The following is a 20,856-nucleotide window of genomic DNA, read 5'->3' as shown; positions in this document are numbered from 1 at the left end:
TTCTGGGCACTTGAAGAGGGCTGAAAGTATACGCAGGAGATACCTGCACTGGATGTGTGAGTTCACTCCACATTTTTTTCTAAACAAAACAACCTGTAGGTATAGTAGGGGCCCTTCATAATGGTCACAGCAGAACTAGATAATCTCACCAACAGAGGAAATTGTCAAGTGGTTTCACACTCCAGCATCTACCAAACAGTGAAATAATCGTTTTGAGTGGTCTGACCCTTTAATTGTGCAAGACTCAAAACAGCTCATTAATAACTCTGTAGATGCCTGTAAATGAATAGGCATAATGCAGAAGACAACACAGAGTGAGCTGAGGTATGCAATCTGTATAGAGCTGGGGCACCAGGAACATCTGCTTTGCTACTAATGGGATGCAAAAACATGAATTGACATTCCCCAGGATCTTATTAACAACCATGCTAGCAAGATGTAAGTTACACACTGTGGACCTTCTTATCTGCATCCTGCCTTTCCTCTGCGAGACGTCCCTGGACAATTTTCTACTCACAGTCTCCACCACATCTGTTACCTCCACTGGATTCCCAAGTATGATCTGGGCCTTATTTATAAGCAATTTAGACATATCTGAGACTTAAAAGGGTAGAGCTAGGTATGGCTAATTAGTTGGTTGTATTCCACTTGCATTAAACAGAAAAGATAACTGTGGATTCCTGTGGTTTGATTGACTGCATTGAAAATTTCACTTGTTTTTAAAGTTTTATTAGTTAATTTTCTAAAGTTCTGCTGGCTTTCGAGCTATTTTTTTTTCTTCTGTTCATAATAACTGACCTGCCATTAACTAGCAGAGAAGACACATACAACTCCAGGAAATTTTTTTTGTTTTAAATTTTCAATCAACTATGGCTGCAATGTTCACATTAAACCCAAAACTGTCCCCTGCAGGACCTCTTCTCCACCACAAGATGCCTTAGTCTTCTGGGTTGAATGACACCCAGCCTTACTCAGCACGGAAGGTCAAAGAAGGACTGTGAGCCCCGGGCCACAGTGTATTGACAGGCAGAGTGTTGTTGATGTGCATTTTTTAAGACCATCAACCACTGGAGAAGACCGAGGAGAACCTTCTGCATTAGGTGACCAACCAGAAGACATCAGAAAAACTATGTTGAAAAAATAAAAGTATAACATACTGCTTACAGGGTTTTCTATAGGGGAGCACGGAGGCTGGAAAGGAGTTGCTCAACCTCAGACATAGTTTTTATTTTTATTTTTTTCATATTGGATATAGTAGAAAAGAATGAGAACTTCTGTTTTGCTTTACCTTACATGATAATATGAGGTCTGCTTATCAGGGAGCCCTTCACTCCCTGTTTTAAACATGTTATGCTAAAGACATAAAAGAAAAAAAAAAACCTAAGAAAACATGTAAAAAATATTGCAGCTTAGCAGCTTAAGAGTGATCCTTTAATATTGATAACTGGTTGAGTGTTGGCTTCTATAGAGCCTCAAACACATGACATCTTTATCAGATGTTAACAGGAAAACATATTCAAAAGCTAAACTATTTATTTTCCCTGTGACCTTGGAACACTGTCCCTCTAATATAAAAAACTAAATCATGTCTAACATACAACCTCAAATTACAGATACCCTCCTGATGAAGCTGCAATAGTCTGCAAAACTAGTTGAGATGTTATCCGTGACCAACTATCCCACTGTGACCTCCTCTGTTTGAGGATCATTGTCTTGGTGATACACATGGATTGTTATCACGCTTTTAACCTGTAACTGATTATTATTTTTGTATTAATAAACTTTTGTAGTACTTTTATACATCTGCCTACACAATCGAATGTATTTGCCTCACTGTACCGAGATAGTCCAATCGCCCCATTTCTCTTGGGAAGCTTGGTTGTGGACCAAGCTCCCGATCCCTTTATTAACACACAACCCAACTCATGTCGCTCTAACAATACAATATTACTCATGTCTCTCCAACATACTGTATAATACAACTGATGTCTCTATAACATACGACTCAACTCATGTCTCATTAACATACAACCCAACTCATGCGTCTCTAACAAAAACCTAGTTTGTGTTTCTCTTACACACAACTCTTGTCTCTCTAATATACAATATTACTCATGTCTCTCTAACATACTGTATAATATAACTCATGTCTCTATAACATACAATCCAACTCATGCCTGTCTAACATATAATACAACGGATGTCTTTATAATACAACTGATGACTCTCATAAATACAATCCAACATTATCTCTCTTAACATACAACCCAACTTGTGACTTTCTACTCTCTAACCTACAACTCAACTCAGGTCTTTCTAACATACAATACAACTGACGTCTCTCTAACATAAGATATAGCTCATGTATATCTTGTATCGGGTCTTACAATGAGATTGGAGGAGAAGTGGTTTAACCTTAAGCTGTGTAGGAGGGTTTTCACTGTCAGGGCAGTAAGGATGTGGAACTCTCTTCCACAATTTGGTGGTGTCAGCAGGAAGTATTGATAGTTTTAAAAGACTCTTGGACATGCATCTTAGCGAACACAGTATACAAGCATAAGGGAAATGATTATCGACAAGGAAATACACACGCCCACACAGGTTGAACGGGATGAAATAGTGTCTTTATTCAACCTTACCAACTATTAAACTATGAAACTATGTATCTCTAACATACAACCCAACTCATGTATCTCTAACATACAATACAACTGATGTATCTCTAACATTGAATACAACTGATGTATCTCTAACATACAACCCAACTCACGTATCTCTAACATATAATACAATTGATGTCTCTCTAACATAAGATATAACTCATGTATCGCTAACATACAATATAACTGATGTAGCTCTAACATAAGATATAACTCATGTATCTCTTACATATAACCCAACATCATGTCTCTGTAACATACACTACAACTGACATTTCTGTAACATAAGATATGACATATGTCTTTCTAACATACAACCCAACTCACGTCTCTCTAAGATACAATATAACTGACATCTCTGTAACACAACATACAACTTAAGTCTCTCTGATATACAAACCAACTGAAGGCTCTCTAACATACAACACATAGCATGCCTCTCTAACATGGAAGAAAGATTGGCTGGTAACAGAACATTTTGGTTGTTGGCCCTAAACTACAAATCTTGATGAGTCCTGGTCTTCTAGTTTTCTGGAAAATAAGATATCATTACAGAAAATACAAACTGTCAAAAAAATATTAATCATAGCAGTTACCTGCTGTTAAATGAGCTACATGGACCATGATTCGGACCCCGGGTTTCAGCTCAAAATGAACCATGTCTTGATTGAGTTTGTTGATGAACACATCGGCAATCTGACAAAAGAAACACGTGTTTAATTAAAATAAAATCTTATATCGGGTTTCTAGTTCATCAAACAGTTATCATCCTTCTCACTGTATAAATTATTATTGTCTTAACACCATTATTTCTTCATTGTGTTGAGGTGACCTTTGTTGCTTCTAGCAGTATATGTATATGTATGTGTATTATTTTTTAAAGTGATTTATCATATACAGCTTTTAGTTTTGCTAAAAAAAAAAATTAAACAGTTAATTTACTGTATCTGTGCAATATACTGTATATAATGGGTAATGCCTAAACAAAATTGGTTCCATCCTTCTGGAGAGAAAAATAGATGAAGCAATAATCAGGGGGAGTACTGTGGCACAATATTTGCCATGTGTGCACTTAACATGAAAAAAGATAAACTCATCCGCCAATGTATCAGGTACACCTGTTTAACCACTTGGCCACTGGGCACTTAAACCCCCTTCCTAACCAGACCAATTTTCAGCTTTCAGTGCTCTCACAATTTGAATGACAATTACTCAGTCATGCAACACTGTACCCAAATGACATTTTTGGCCTTTTTTCCCACAAATAGAGCTTTCCTTTAGTGATATTTAATCACCTCTAGGTTTTTTATTTTTTGCGCTATAAAAAAAAAAAGACTGAAAATTCTGTAAAAAAAATGCATTTTCTTTGTTTCTGTTATAAAATTTTGCAAATGAGTAATTTTTCTTCATAAATTTTGGCCAAAATTTATACTGCTACATATCTTTGGTAAAAATAACCCAAATCGGTGTATGTCATTTAGTTTTTGTGAAAGGAAGGTAGAGTATGGTGGAGGGATGGCAGGATGGCAGAGTATGGTGGAGGGATGACAGGATGGCAGAGTATGGTGGAGGGATAACAGGATGGCAGAGAGATGGCAGGATGCAGAGTATGGCGGAGGGAAGGCAGGATGCAGAGTATGGTGGAGGGATGACAGGATGGCACAGGGATGGCAGGATGCAGAGTATGGTGGAGGGAAGGCAGGATGCAGAGTATGGTGGAGAGATGGCAGGATGGCACAGGGATGGCAGGATGCAGAGTATGGTGGATTCATGGCAGGATGCAGAGTATGGTGGAGGGATGGCAGGATGGCAGGATGCAGAGTATGGTGGAGGGATGGCAGAGGGATGACAGGATGCAGAGTATGGTGGAGGGATGGCAGAGGGATGGCAGGATGCAGAGTATGGTGGAGGGATGGCAGAGGGATGGCAGGATGCAGAGTATGGTGGATTGATGGCAGGATGGCAGGATGCAGAGTATGGTGGAGGGATGGCAGGATGGCAGGATGCAGAGTATGGTGGAAGGATGGCAGAGGGATGGCAGGATGCAGAGTATGGTGGAGGGATGGCAGAGGGATGGCAGGATGCAGAGTATGGTGGAGGGATGGCAGAGGGATGGCAGGATGCAGAGTATGGTGGAGGGATGGCAGGATGCAGAGTATGGTGGAGGGATGGCAGAGGCTGCAGTTGTTAGTGTCACTGAGCAGCGCTGTGCGTACTACACATCCAGCCCACAGCGCTGCTGAATCCGATCTCTCCCCTCTCCGCTCACACTGTACAGAGAGGGGAGAGAGGAGCCGGATATCACGCCAGTTTGTTTACATGTGATCGCTCCATCATTTGACGGAGCGATCACGTGGTAAATGGCCGATGTCAGCGGCCATTTACCGTGATCTGTGATGCGTTGGGTCCAGATGGGGAGCGCGATTCTGGGAGGACGTCAATGTACACCCTCCCAGAGTTATCGAACCGCCCTGTAGCTGTCATTCGGCTATGGGCTGGTTGTTAGGGTTGTTAAGTGGTTAATTGCTTCGTAACACAAATTGCTAATCAGCCAATCACATGGAAGCCACTTATGGCATTTAGGTATCTAGACATGGTGAAGACGACTTGCGGAAGTTCAAACCAAGCATCAGAATAGGGAAGAAAGGGGATTTAAGTGACTTTAAACGTGGCATGGTTGTTGGTGCCAGATGGCCAGATGAGCTGGTCTGAGTATTTCAAAAACTGTCGATCTACTGGGATTTTCATGCACAACCATCTCTCAGGTTTACAGAGAATAGTTAAAAAAAGAGAAAATATCCAGATGAGTTGCAGTTGTGTGGACAAAAATGCCTTGTTGATGTCAGAGGTCAGAGAAAAATGGGCAGACTGGTTCCAGATGATAGAAAGGCAACAGTAATGCCCCGTACACACGGTCGGACTTTGTTCGGACATTCCGACAACATAGCTTTCATCTCTTTATTTATTCTGAGCATGCGTGGCACTTTGTCCGTCGGATTTGTGTACACACGATCGGAATTTCCGACAACGGATTTTGTTGTCGGAAAATTTTATATCCTGCTCTCAAACTGTGTGTGTCTGAAAATCCGATGGAAAATGTGTGATGGAGCCTACACACGGTCGGAATTTCCGACAACAAGATCCTATCACACATTTTCCGTCGGAAAATCTGACCGTGTGTACGAGGCATAACTCAAATAACCAATCGTTACAACCAAGGAATGCAGAATACCATCTCTGAATGCACAACACATCGAACCTTGAAGCAGAAGACCACACCTGGTGCCACTCCTGTCAGCTAAGAACAGGACACCGAGGCTACAATTTGCAGAGGCTCACCAATATTGGACAATAGAAGATTGGAAAAACATTGCCTGGTCTGATGAGTCTCAATTTCAGCTGCGACATTCAGATGGTAGGGACAGAATTTGGCGTAAACAACATGAAAGCATTGATCCATCCTGCCTTGTATCAACGGTTCAGGCTGGTAGTGGTGGTTTAATGGTGTGGGGGATATTTTCTTGGCACACTTTGGGCCTCTTAGTACCAACTGAGAATCGTTTAAACACCACGGCCTACCTGAGTATTGTTGATGACCATGTCCATCCCTTTATGACTACAGTGTCCCCATCTTCTGATGGCTCCTTCCAGCAGGATAATGCACCATGTCACAAAGCTCAAATCATCTCACCACTGGTTTCTATAACAAGAGCCTCTTCCCCACAACCCTGCCATGGAATTTGGACTCCGTGCTTTGTTTTTTATTTTTTGTATGGGGTCCCCCTTGCCATCTGTGTCAGACCCTAAGCAGGAATAAGGGTTTGATATGTATTTTTAGGGGGAAGCCCACACACTTTTTTCTATTTTGGGTCCCCAATAACAACTTTACCAGACCCTCATATAAGATAAGGGTCTGGTAAAGATGTTGGGAATCCTGGGCCATTTTGTTTCACGGATGCAAGTGGATATAAAATGCCATTTACTGACTATTTAAACAGCATTTTTTCTCCATTGTAAGTGTCTGTTTTGCTGACGTGGGTTGGGGTTGGGGTGGGTTGTATGCATTCTACAGATAAGGCAGTTTACAGGCAGGGTCAGGACATCCACAGACATGTTATTTAAATGAATTTATATTTTTGATGCTTCATTTTAAGCATTAATAAAATCTCTGCTCCCTACCAAACTGAATTAAAAAAAAATGTTTTTGCATTGGTACATGTTCCACAGGGCAGTGCCCAACCCCCAGTGCCATTTGTTTGACAATCATTTGCCTATTATCCTAGAAAATGTTCATTGCTGATTTCTACTAAAATACATCTCCAACTGATGTCAATGGGGTTTAGGGTTTGGCACCCAAGCTCTTCCCAGACTGATTGTTAATTTGGCTCAACACTATTCTAAATCCACTGTAAGCAACATATACAACATAAGTACATGTGTATATACAGTAATATATATATATATATATATATATATATATATATATATATATAAAACGATATGTACAAGTTAACACAGCATTTGCCTCCCTTTGTTTATTCAGAATTTTTAAAGCATCTAAGAAATCTAAGCCAACAATTTTGGCACCATTAAATTTAGATTCATATAGGCTACTTCTACCTTGCAATTGATTTTGCAGTTATGTTTAAGTATGGGCATCTGGAAACAGCCAGAAAAAAAACTGACAGTAATCTAAAGCTGGCCATACATGGATCAAATTTCAGCTGATTCAGCAGAGACCACCAAATTTCAATCAACGTGTGAACACTGCAGAAGAACAGAAGTCAATCTACCAATCAACTTCTGTTCAACCACGATTGGGGGGATGGGATTTTTATTGGAAGGAGGAAGACAGGGGTAGGTATTAATCTAGAAGAGGAAATTGGGGTGGGAGGGGTGTTGGCTAAGAGTAGTGATTTATGGGGATTTATTTTGGAAGGGGGGGAGAAGGTTTGTACTAGGAGGGGGGATTTGGGGGGAATTTGTGCTGGGAGGGGGGGATTTGAAGTGGGGGGATGTGTACTAAGAGGGGACATTTTAGGGGTAGGTGATTTGTGTTAGAAGGGGTGTTTTTTTTTTTGAGGGGGGGGGCATTTGAGTTGGGGGGATTTGGGGAATGGGGGAGAAGAATTGTGCTTAGAGGGGGAATTTCAGCAGGAAGGCGGACTTGTACTGGGAGGAGGGGGGATTTATGCTTAGTGGATAAGCATGCGGATTAGTGCTCAGTGTTTTTTGGGAGGGATTTATGCTGGGGGGGGTGCAGTTTGATATTTTCATCTTGGGCTCTAGATGACCTTGTCCTGCCACTGGTCACAGGCAATAGGCTGTAGCACTCAACTGTGTATTCTGATGGTGGGGGAGTCTCCTTGCTGTCTGAATACAATGACACAGCAGAGGGGATTCCCCTCATCCACCTCAAACGTGTGGATGGGGGAATTGGGCAGTTTTTTTTTTTGTTAAACTGGCTGGTTGAATGAAAAAAAAAATGACCTATGTATGGCCAGCTTTAATCATTTCCTAAAAAGTAAAAAAAAAATAAAACAAAACAAAAACAAAAAACTATTACTATTTTTTTTCTAAAGTGCATGCACTTTAAAATGGTGTTTCTCCATATAAGTCAAACATGCTAAAGGTGAAAGGGCCCTCGCTAAAAGTCTGATGCAGATAAAATAATCCAGTATATGCAGAGTTCTGTAGGCAGCCGTCGTAGATAAAAACCCTTTCCTTCAATGACATCTGTAGAGTACGGCATTGGGGAAATGATATAGAATGTTCAGTGCGATTATGCAAACCCACAAGCATGATTTTTTTATTTGTATGTGACAAATCCATCCATCTGCTGGGACAAATCCAGAGGGAGCGTGAGAAACAGCGAGCTCTCCTTCTATCGTTAAGCATCTCCTGCGTTTTATTCAAAAAGACAATCAAGTAGCAAATTCATTTTTTTTTTTTAATAATGTTGCAAGTCCTATCTATAAAGATCGCAAAGTACAAAAGGGAAATATATAAAAAAAATTCTTCTTTAATTTTTTTTTTTAATATTTGATATATATAGCTTTTATTACCAAAACTACACATTTCAGATATAAAGAAGGAAGGATATGTTGCCTCCCATAGAGAGAGGTAGGAATCACACCATTGAATATAGTGATGTGTCACTTTCCGCCCAAATCAGTCCTGTACTCAACCAATAATGTCTTGCTGGGTTAGAGACATGCTGAGAACATGCTGCGCTAGGTTTTCTTTAGTGGCAACTGCATGTAGGCCCTAGGCTCTTGGCCATGGAAAAAGTGGATCTGTCAATCTAAAGACCAATCCTAACCCTTTAGTGGATGACTAGGCCTTCCAACACGTGGCACAGAAGGGAGCTGCCAACATAATTTCCTCAAGGAAAGCTAGATATTTCAGCCCCTATGCCTTAATACCAGAAACACTAATAATATCATAGACTTGCACACAGGGTGTGCCAGGGCACACCCCAATCATCTATAGTTGGCAAGTGTCTTGAATGATGCATATTATAGGGAGGAATCTCCTCTTCCACCTCCTCCCCAAGCAGTCTCAGGTACTTCCAGCTCTCAGGAGGACTGCAGGAACATCCCCCTTGCGTTCTTCTAGTACTGCAAAAAAGTTTGAGTGGGCAGGATGGGGATGCACGCGGTCTTGAAAATCGCACCCGGCCCGCCTTCCTTTGGTGGTGTGTCATGTTCCAGAGAGAGAGTGTGCTAAAATTATATTCAGTATATATATATATATATATATATATATATATATATATATATATATATATATATATATATATATTTACACACAGACACACACATGTGTTTGAGCATTGGGGTGCACACTCTAATGCAATAGGCTGTGCACACCTATATATAATATACATTAATGAGCAATTCCTCCATCAATGTACATTGGATGGATTTTAATGGTAGCAGATTCCTGCCTGTTTCTGTTCTGAAGAAATAGCTGTTTGTTTCATCATGTCCTTTGCAGACTGATTCTGAATGGAGGGTCTGGTTCATTATAATCACCTGGTGCACTGTCAGTGTCCTAATGTGAAAAGCTGCAGGGTCGGCATCCCTTTAGAAGTGTTTAACCCTTGGGGAGTATTGCACTGAACATGAAACTCCTGTTGCAGGGGGTGCCTAAAATTGACTTGTTTCTTAGAGCAGACTTCTGGGAAAATCAGTGAGCCAATCACACAAGCAGGAAATGACATTTCTGGGGGTGTTTTGTGCACCAAAAGTGTATAGAACTCTTTTAGGGTGCCATATTGCATTGAATTTTACAGAAAATTACTGCAGCTGTAGATTGAAAAAAGGAAAAGTATTAAATTTCAACATAACATGTAGCAATTGTATGGGGTTTTTTTTCACAAAAAGGGAGTTATTGTTTAAAGTGGACATTTACTGTCCACTTTAGTCTCTTCCTGATTACACTTGTGTAAATTAATGACCTCCTAAGTTGGCTGTGCCTCCCCAAAATGAACAGTGTGGCTTGTTGTTGCGCCCCCATTTAAAATGCAATGCTCATTTTCTCAGGGTCTGGAAGGTACCATCCCTGCTCAGAGGCTGTATGTTATAGCACCTACTTTTTTTTTTTTTAAATGCACGTTTTAGGCCTGAAGATTAGTTAAACCCCCAAAGTGTTATATATTTTCTGAAATCATCTTGGAGAATAAAATGGTGGAAATTGCAATTTTTGTGTCATGAAATAAATGTGCTAATGTTCATCAAATCTATATTTTCAGTTAGAAATACACTTAAAGCGGAGTTCCAGCCGTTCCTGTGTTTATTAAAAGTCAGAAGCTACAAAAAGTGTAGCTACTGACTTTTAATAAGCAGACACTCACCTGTCCCAGGATCCAGCGATGCGGCCACCCAAAGCCTCGGTTCTCTCCTTCGCCTCTCCCTGGCATCACTAGTGTGGGCAGCTTGCGGCTTCACAGCCAGGTGCACACTCCGCGAGGCCCAGGCCCAACCAGAAGTGGGAGCTGGGTACCTGTCAAAACCAGGTACCCGCCCCCCCAAAAAAATGTCATGCCAAATGTGGTATATAAAATGTAAATATAAAAAATGCATCAACTAAATAGAGTAGATACCACATATGTCAAGCCTCAAACTCATGCTCACCAGTGTAACATCAAAAAACTATGGTACTTACCTTAGCCCCATCTCGAACCAGAGAGATGTGCAGGAGAGCAGGGGCTCTCCCGCGTCTCTCTCTCCTCAATGACTCACACAGCAGCGGACGCCATTGGCTCCTGCTGCTGTCAATCACAACCAGTTAACTAATGAGGAGAGAGCGGGTGCGTATGTCTGAATGGACAATATCCATTCACAGGAGCTCGGCTCTGGAGCGAACCAGTGCCCCCATTGCAAGGGGCTTGCTAATGGAGGCACTCAGCGGGGGGGGCAGGACCGCCAGCGGGGGACCCAAAAAGAAGAGGATCGAGGGTGGTCTGTGCAAAACCATTGCACAGGGCAGGTAAGTATGACTTTTTTTTTTTTCTAAATTCCAACCTTTAGAATCACTTTAATGATGAACAGTGGCCCTTGAATTATTTCTGTCAATCTGCCATGTATGGAGATATCTAATATACAGCATGTGGCACACTCGTCTTTTTCTTACACTTTGGCACCCAACACACATTTGCAGTAGTATGTATGTGCGTGTGGTGGTGGTTTGCGGGAGATTATAGAGCTACCCAATCACTCCATTCCTGCCCAACATTCTTGTTCTTAATTTGCTGGAATGGGGGGCAAGGGAGACTTTAGGAGACTCACAGACCATCTCCATAAAGAGATTCTGTCACCTGCCAATGCTATCACATAGGGGGCTTGCTAGGCAATAGTAATAAAGTTAATTGAAAAAAATTGTTAAAAAAAAAAAATTATAAAATAAATAAAAAGAAAACATTTAAAAAAAAAAAAACGTTGCCCCACATACACCCCTGAATGTAAACATTGCGGTCGATGGGGACAAGGGTCTCTTTCCCACAACCCTGGGCTGTTGTTGTTGAGGTCTGCGGGCATCATAATCTGGAAGCCCCCTTTAACAAGGGTGTCCCCAGATCCTGCCCCTACATGTGAATGAGTATGGGGTACATTTTATCCTTACTCATTCACCAAAAAAAGTGTCATCTAGAAAAATAAAAAACACAAGCTTTTGACAATTCCTTTATTAAAAAGAAAAAAAAAGTCCCCCGATGTAGATCCAACGTCAATCACACCTCCCGCCACCACCACCGGACCCAAAAAAAGCTCTGTACTCATGGAAGGCTAACTGCCGACTACCCGATCCTGTGTCTGACAGTTCTTAAATACAGTGCCTTGAAAAAGTATTCATACCCCTTGAAATTCTCCATATTTTGTCATGTTACAATCAAAAACGTAAATGTAATTTTATTGGGATTTTATGTGATAGACCAACACAAAGTGGCAGATAATTGTGAAGTGGAAGGAAAATGACAAATGGTTTTTCAATTTTTTTACAAATAAATATCTGAAAAGTGTGGCATGCATTTGTATTCAGCCCCCCTGAGTCAATACTTTGTAGAACCACCTTTGGCTGCAATTACAGCTGCAAGTCTTTTTGGGGGTGTCTCTACCAGCTTTACACATCTAGAGAGTGACATTCTGCCCATTCTTCCTTGCAAAATAGCTCAAGCTCTGTTAGATTGGATGTAGAGGTGAACCTCCACCCCAGTATCTCAAGTCTTTTGCAGACTCTGCAGGTTTTCTTCTAAGATTGCCCTGTATTTGGCTCCATCCATCTTCCCAATAACCCTGACCAGCTTCCCTGTCCCTGCTGATGAAAAGCATCCCCACAACATGATGCTGCCACCACCATGTTTCACAGTGGGGATGGTGTGTTCAGGGTGATGTGCAGTGTTAGTTTTCCACCACACATAGTGTTTTGCTTTTAGCCCAAAAAGTTCAATTTTGCTCTGACCAGAGCACCTTCTTCCACGTTTGCTGTGTCCCCCACATGGCTTCTTGCAAACTTCTTATGGCTTTCTATCAACAATGGCTTTCTTTTTGCCACTCTTCAATAAAGGCCAGATTTGTTGAGTGCATGACTAATGCCCCGTACACACGATCAGACATTCCGACAACAAAATCCATTGATTTTTTTCCGACGGATGTTGGCTCAAACTTGTCTTGCATACACACAGTCACACAAATCTTGTCGGAAATTCCGAACGTCAAGAACGCGGTGATGTACGACACGTACGACAAGCCGAGAAAAATGAAGTTCAATAGCCAGTGCGATTCTTCTGCTTGATTCCGAGCATGCGTGGAACATTGTGCGTCGGAATTGTGTATACACGATCGTAATTTACGCAAGCGGAGTTTGTTGTCGGAAAATTTGAGAACCAGATCTCAAATTTTGTGCGACGGAAATTCCGATTGAAACTGTCCGATGGAGCCTACACACGGCCGGAATTTCTGACAACAAGCTCCGATCGCACATTTTACATCGTAAAGTCCGACCGTGTGTACGCGGCATAATAGTTGTCCTGTTACACAGATTCTCCTACCTGAGCTGTGGATCTCTGCAGCTCCTCCAGAGTTACCATGGGCCTCTTGACTGCTTCTCTGATTAATGCTCTCCTTGCCCGGCCTGTCAGTTTAGGTGGACGGCCATGTCTTGGTAGGTTTGCAGCTGTGCCATACTCTTTCCATTTTCGGATGATGAATTGAACAGTGCTTCGTGAGATGTTCAAACTTGGGATATTTTTTTATAACCTAACTCTGCTTTAAACTTCTCCACAACTTTATGCCTGACCTGTCTGGTGTCTTCCTTGGCCTTCATGATGCTGTTTGTTCACTAAGGTTCTCTAACAAACCTCTTCAGAACAGAACAGCTGCCTTTATACTAAAATTAAATTACACACAGGTGGACTCTATTTATTATTAGGTGACTTCTGATGGCGATTGGTTCCACTAGATTTTAGTTAGGGGTATCAGAGTAAAGGGGGCTGAATACAAATGCACGCCACACTTTTCAGATATTTATTTGTAAAAAATTGGAAAACCATTTATTGTTTTCCTTCCACTTCACAATTATGTGCCACTTTGTGTTGCTCTATCACATAAAATCCCAAAAAAATACAATTACTTTTTTGGTTGTAACATTACAAAATGTGGAAAATTTCAAGGGGTATGAATACTTTTTCAAGGCACTGTAGGTAAAGGCCAAGGCCACCCATTGATGTCACCAGGTGGTCCCACCCCCGTGTGACGTCACCAACCGAAGCATGCTGGGTCAGTGACGTCACAAGGATGCAGGGTACTCTTGCCCCAAAGCACCCCCCCATGTTGACGGCATGCAGCCTGGTATGGTTCAGGGGAGGCGCTCACTCATCCCCCCACCCACTTTCCTGACCCGCCGGGCTGCATGCTCGGATAAGGGTCTGGTATGGATTTGTGGGGGACCCCACGCTGTTTTTCCTCAAATTTTTTAGCCTGCAACTCTTTAAAAGAAAAAAAAAAACACAAAACACATCAAAAACGCAACACTTGCATTTCTGGTGCGTCTCCATTGAAGTCTATTACACGCAATACATAATCTGCTGCAGGAAAAAAGTCCCGGACCCGTTCCAAAAATGCACCGACTGAAAACGCATAGATGTGAACGTATATCATAGGAAACCATGTTAATTGGACTGTAGTGCGTTTCTGAAAATTGCAAACACACCAAAAAAGCACATGTGTGTGAATGTAGGGTAAATGATTGGTATCTATTTACTCAACACAACCCCATTTTATATGATATACAACTATTTGGGATTACCTCGTGTTTGTGTGCACTAAAATGTTGTTTAATGTATTTTTTCTGAAAATATAGATTTGGTAAATGGTTGTACAAATATTGTGTGACGTAAAAACTTGCAACTGCCACCGTTTTATTCTCCAGGGTTTGCTTTGAGAAAGTAAAGAAATGTTTGGGGAGGTTTAAGTCATTTTCTAGCAAAAAAAAAAACAAAATGCAGTTTAACATGTGCGCACAAAATGTAAAATAATTACCCTGGTGGAAAAATGGTTAAGGAGACATCAGGGGTCTATTAGACATCTGCGCTCTATTAGAGCTTCTCGTGTACAGATTGTGCTGGGTGAGTTCTTTCTTCCCAGCCAGGGAGATCGGAGATTGACAGCCCTGAACTGAACGCTCCTTGGGATTCATTCTTCACAGGGGAGATCGGCAAACAGCTGTTTGTTCATTTCCTACCGCTTTCCGTTCTGACACCCAGCAAGATGGTCCCCAGCACCCAGGGGGGACAGGTGAGCTCAGGACACTGGGTGGGGGGGTCGGCTTTATTATAATTGTATGGGAGAAGTCACATTTAAATAGATGCTAGGAGTAAAAAGATCCATGAATGTTTGTACAGGCTGGCTCTGCCGCTGACGTAACAGTTACATCCAGGGCTGCTGTTAGAAATCATGGGGCCCAATACTGCCTACCTGACAGGGCCCTGCTCACCCCACCACCCCCCAAAAAAATATCAAATGATATTTTTGCTAAAAATATACACTAAAATTCTTATTATTTAATGATTATCCTTTCTTGAAATACATTTGTTTAGTTAATTTAATTTGTTTTTGGAATTTGTTTATTTTTTTCTAGCTCAATTAGACCGAATTTGGAAAATCCAAATCAATTCAAATTTCATTCGAATTACATTTGAAATCCATTCAAATTTGAATTTATTCTATTCAGAAGTCAAATTTTGGAAGGTTATATTGTTATATTATTTTTATTCTATTCTATTGTTTTTTTCTGTTCTATTCATTTCTATTATTTCATTTTCAATTCTATTCTATTATTTTTTCTATTCTATTCTAATTCAAATTTATTTTATTCGAAATTCGAATTCCGGAAGATGGTTATATTCTTTTTTATTTTATTCTATTGTATTGTTTTTTCTATTCTATTCTATTCTAATTATTTTTTTTCTATTCTCTTCAAACTCAGATTTATTCTATTCAAAATTTGAATTTTGGAAGAAGGTTATATTGTTATATTCTTGCTATTCTATTGTTTTTTTCTATTCTTTTCTATTTTTTCATTTTTAATTCTATTCTATTCTTTTCTATTCTATTCAAATAAATAGAATTTTAATTCCTTTAAACATAGTGCCTGGGGGGGTCCCACATGTATAGAACCTGCTGCAGCAAAACTGACATTTATAAAGAAAAAAAAAAAGAGAACCTTATCTGAGCATGCAGCCCGGCAGGTCAGGAAAGGGGGGGACACGTTCCTGAACCATACCAGGCCCCATGCCCTCAACATGGGGGGGTGGGTGCTTTGGGGCAGGGGAGCAGCTCTAACCCCCCACTCCAAAGCACCTTGTCCCCCTGTGGTTGTGGGGGTCTGCAGGCAGGGGGCTTATAGGAATCTGGAAGCCTCCGTTAACCAGGGGGCCCCGAGATCCTGCCCCGCCCTATGGAAATGAGTATGGGGTACATGGTACCCCTACCCATTCACCAAAAAAGTGAATAAAAAAGGTGGTCGTTTTTGACAATTCCTTTAATAAAAATAAAAAAAATAGTGTCCCCCCATGTAAATCAATCGTCAATCACGACACCGCCATACCCGAGAAAAAAAAATTATAGATCTGCTGTCAACTAAGGCAAACCGCCGAATGCCTGGTTAGCCGTTTGACAATTCTTATACTGTATAGGTAAGGGGCGATGTCACCTAGTGGCACTGCCCCTTGTGATGTCTCCAACCCATTCTGTGGAGTTTTTTTTTTTCTTTCTTTCTTTTTCGAGTCTGGCGGTATCGCGATTGGCAATGAGTTGACATTGGGGGACACTGTTTTTTTATTTTTAAAAAAGGAATTGTCAAAAACTGGGTCCCATTATAATTCACTTTTTACGTGAATGGGTAGGGGTACTATGTACCCCATACTCATTCACATAGGGGACACTGGGATCTGGGGGCCCCCTTGTTAAGGAGTGGGGCTTCTCGGCGCCACTGCTTAACAACCAGCTTTTACTGCATTGCAGGGCGCAGTACATTGCAGGGCGTTCAGAGGGGCGAAAACCCGCCAAACACCCTGAAAATGTGGGTGTTCTCTGAACAGGGCAAACAGCCAATGTTCGGCCCGAACTGATGCTCAGGCCAAACTGTGCGCCCAACTCTTTTGGCTACATTAATGGCTGGACCAGCACAGTGCTAATGCGCTTATACCAACACATTGCACTGTTAATTTTTTTCTTTCAATAAACTTTAATAAATGTCACAATGTGACAAGAGTTCTATCAGTGGGCGTAGAGTGACCTGTGCTGCGCTGGAAAATTCTGCAAGCAGTACTTTTTTTTCAGAGCACACCGTCCGCACACTACCACAAAGCAGTAGTGTGAACTGGCCACATTGGAGACCAGGCATTTTGCCATAGAGGTGTAGTGGGACTGCGCTGGAATAGCTGCCCAATGCTGTCCCACCACACCTGGTGTGAATGGACCCTGAAACCCCAGTCAATTTTTTTTTTTAAGTCCTGGAAACCATTGTAACTAAGACAAAAAGCTTGGGGGCGTGGCCAAGAGCGGCATGTGAGAGGACGTGTCTCACAGCGCTCCCGCACATAATCCTCCACAGATCCTTCTCCTGGCCGGCTAAAACACTGGATTTCGGCACAATACACTGCAGGACCTACCCCAGACGGCACCGGTACCTGTTCCAGACTCACAGGCAGCAATGATGATCCGCAAACAGATGGAAACCGGAGGCCCGCTCGATATCCAAGATGGTGCCGGCCCGTCGTTCCCCAGGACCTCACGAGGAGCTGGCAAACAGAAGGATGTGAGTAAACCTCCCAAAACCCCTAAACAGACAGGGAAAGACCCCCCCAGGGACATGAGATATTACACACAGAAAATGGTGGGGCAAACAACACAGAGAGGGGAGGAAGACATGGATGCCACCTCAGCCATACTGCATGCAGCCCTAGCAGGGGAGCTGAGCTCAAAGACCCAAGCTTAATCCAGGGACTCTGGCACACCTGACACTGACATGGAGGAAGGGGGCCAAGAGGAGCCCTCGCAACCCCCTCTGGCTGACATCCTTAGAGCGGTGCACAATTGCACAGCCTCTGTGCACACATTACAGGAGCAATTTGGAGGCATGAAGGAGGAACTGGGCTTCATCCGCCATGACATTCAGAAGATAAGAGAATGCACCACCGCAGCGGAGGGACGCATCAGTGACATAGAAGATAAAACAGCCCCACTGCTCAGAAACTCCCAGAATACAGCTAGATTGGCCAGAGCTAACAAGATCAAATATGATGATCTTGAAAATCGCATGAGGAGAAACAATGTGCATATAGTGGGGTTGCCAGAGAAAACGGAGGGCAGGGACCCCACAGAATTTGTGGAAAAATGGCTGCGAGAGATCTTTGGGAGGGAAGCTTTTACCTCATTTTATTCAGTGGAGAGGGCCCACAGAGTACCATCCAGACCTCTCCCACCAGGCCATCCACCCCGCACGATACTGGCCAAGCTCCTCAACTACAAGGACAAAGAAATCATACTCTGCCAAGCAAGGAAAAGGCGCAATATCACTTTTAATGGGATACGCATTTCTTTTTACCCTGACTACTCAGCAGAAGTGCAGAGACGCAGAGTGAGATTCGCAGAAGTTAAAGGGCGACTTCAGCAGCTCCAAGCACTGTACGCCATGCTGTTCCCGCCGGCACAACTTTGCATCACAGCAAGAGGCCAAGCACACTTTTTCGAATCGGCAACAGACGCATCCTCATGGATTTATGCCAATGAACACGCCATTCGCCAGAACAGGAGAGCCGCAGCGGGTGGATAATTACTGCCACACACAGGGCCCTTCAAAGAGAGGTGAGCTACATGACCACCATCTTTATTCTGTTTCCTGCACATGATGCCGACAACCCGGCTGGAAGCCACAACACTTTTTCCTCCCAGCGTTGTGAGCAATGTGAATTGTGCGATTAACACAAACTTAATTGGAAAGCACTATTTGGCCCCCCACGTGGGATGCCGGCTTTGCCAACCGAGGAAACCCTAAATTTGTTGTTTGGGTTATCCGTCTTACTTTTCTATGCAGTTCAAGCCGCCCGATTTACTTACAAATCACTGCAGGAGACAGTTTGTCCAGTCATGTGTGATGAAGACTCCAAAGTTCTTTGCCTAATTATCCAGTCCACGGTCGAATCAATCCGAAGTTACGGTTCCAGAACTATCTACCTCAACTCTACCCACTGTACCTATACCACAATGCTATGCAGGCCTGACGGCTACTATACCGCTGCTCTATTAGTGGCCAAGCAGGAGCAAGCAACACCCAGAGAACGAGAGGCCCGTGCCTCCCCTTACCATGTCATTAATGACTTCCACTTTTACCAATGAATACTGTCCCCATATTGTCCTGGAATATTAGAGGTTTCCAGGACCCACTAAAATGCACTATGGTTTCCACGGTTCTTCGGAAACACGCCCCGGCAATCTATTGCCTTCAGGAGACTCATTTGGTTCCCAAAACGGTATCTTGTATAAACTATGCATGGCTGGGAGGGGGGTATCACTCTATGCACACCTCCTACTCCAGGGGGGTGAGCGTACTAGTGCACAGGTCTGTTGACTTTCAGGTATATGACCAATTGATTGACACTGAAGGGAGATTTGTTATCCTAGCATGTAAAGTATAACAATTGAAATGAATGTATATCCCTCCCCCCTTTAACTCAGAGGCATTGAGAACCCTCCTGGCCTTTTAATTAAGCCACCCTGACCTTCCATTAATAGCAGTGGGGGACTTGAACTGCTACATGGGCCCCATCCTGGACAAGCACCCGTCCCCAGGGAACAACCGCCAAATTGCCCGAACGGCGCTGCGGAAGTTCGCTGAGGAGGTGGGATGGTTGGATCCATGGCAGGACCGTAACCCACTGCAGAAGTAATTTTCATGTTTCTCAAAGACACACATGTCCCTGTCGAGGATATATATGTGCCTATGCACAGCCCAAATGCCCCGCTTCCTACAGGACATCCAATACCTTGGCAGAGGCATCTCTGACCATTCCCCCATCCTGATTCAATTAATCACTAAATCGACAGTGACCCTGCAAGGGCCCCCTGGAAACTCAATGCCTTTTGGTTGAACCTAATTCCTTCACACGATGGCCTACTAGAGGCAATTAGAGAATTCTGGGAGAGTAATGTGGACCACCCTGATCCTAACACCACATGGGATGCCTTTAAAGTGACCATGAGGGGTTCTCTTATTAAGGCAGCCACAAAAATTAAATCCAAAATGAGGGCACAAGGGGAACAAGCGGAATAGCTGGCACGCTGGCTTGAGACAAGGTTTACAGATGACCCTAGCGACTCAAACAGGGAGGCTCGGCTAGCGGCGCAGGAGGCGGTGGTTCAGATCACCAAATCAGCAGCTGACAAAAAGAGGTTTTTTAACAGGCTCGCCTACTGTGAGGAGGGGGAGCAGACCGGCCGCCTGCTGGCAAAGATTATGAAGTCTTCCCAGACCTCTCCTTCGATTGGTGCTCTTCGTACAAAGCAGGGGAGGATGTGAACACCCCTAACCTAATCATGCAAGTGATGGTTGAATACTATTCAGACCTCTACAGGTCTAGAGCGGGTTCCAGTATATGGAGGCAGAACTGGAGACATACCTGCAGTCCTTAGAGCTGCCTTGCCTCTCTGCTTCCCAAAAAGCATTACTAGACATCGCTATTACTATAGAGGACCTACAGGAGGCGATCGCCCTCTCCCCTAACTCTAAAGCCCCAGGAGACGACGGCCTTCCTGCCCCACCTTCTTAAAGTGTTTAATTCTGCTAGGACCAGCCAAAGATTACCAGAATCCATGACAAGAGCGAATATTGTCCTTATATTGAAACCGGGGAAGGACCCCCTAGACCTGGGCTCATATAGGCCAATATCTCTTTTACAAAGTGACATCAAGATTCCTGGCAAAGGTCTTGGCCCTTAGACTCAACAAGGTGATCTCCTCCATAATACGCTCAGACCAATCAGGCTTTATCTCTCAAAAATTCACCACCATAAATCTCCGCAGACTATTCCTTAACCTTCAAGCCCAGCCAGATAATACGGGGGACAGGGCACTACTGTCGTTAGATGCCCATAAAGCATTCGACCATAGAACGGCAATACCTCTGGGCAGTTATGGGC

The 20,856-nt window shown here is 42.8% G+C and overlaps 1 protein-coding gene across 9 annotated transcripts in view; it reads right to left on the bottom strand.

Moving 5' to 3' along the window:
* Positions 1–20,856, bottom strand: part of SORCS1 (sortilin related VPS10 domain containing receptor 1) — a 1,093,315-nt gene that overhangs the window by 129,527 nt on the left and 942,932 nt on the right. For all 9 annotated transcript variants that reach the window (XM_073595916.1, XM_073595919.1, XM_073595918.1 and 6 more), the window contains exon 24: positions 3,257–3,356. In XM_073595916.1, the coding sequence (XP_073452017.1) occupies positions 3,257–3,356 (100 nt within the window). The remainder of the gene's footprint in view (positions 1–3,256; positions 3,357–20,856) is intronic.

The sequence above is a fragment of the Aquarana catesbeiana genome, linkage group LG08, assembly GCF_042186555.1.
Source record: "Aquarana catesbeiana isolate 2022-GZ linkage group LG08, ASM4218655v1, whole genome shotgun sequence".
Taxonomy (NCBI): Eukaryota; Metazoa; Chordata; class Amphibia; order Anura; family Ranidae; genus Aquarana; species Aquarana catesbeiana.
Note: the sequence above shows the minus strand (reverse complement) of the source record. Positions and strands in the feature narration are given on the sequence as shown.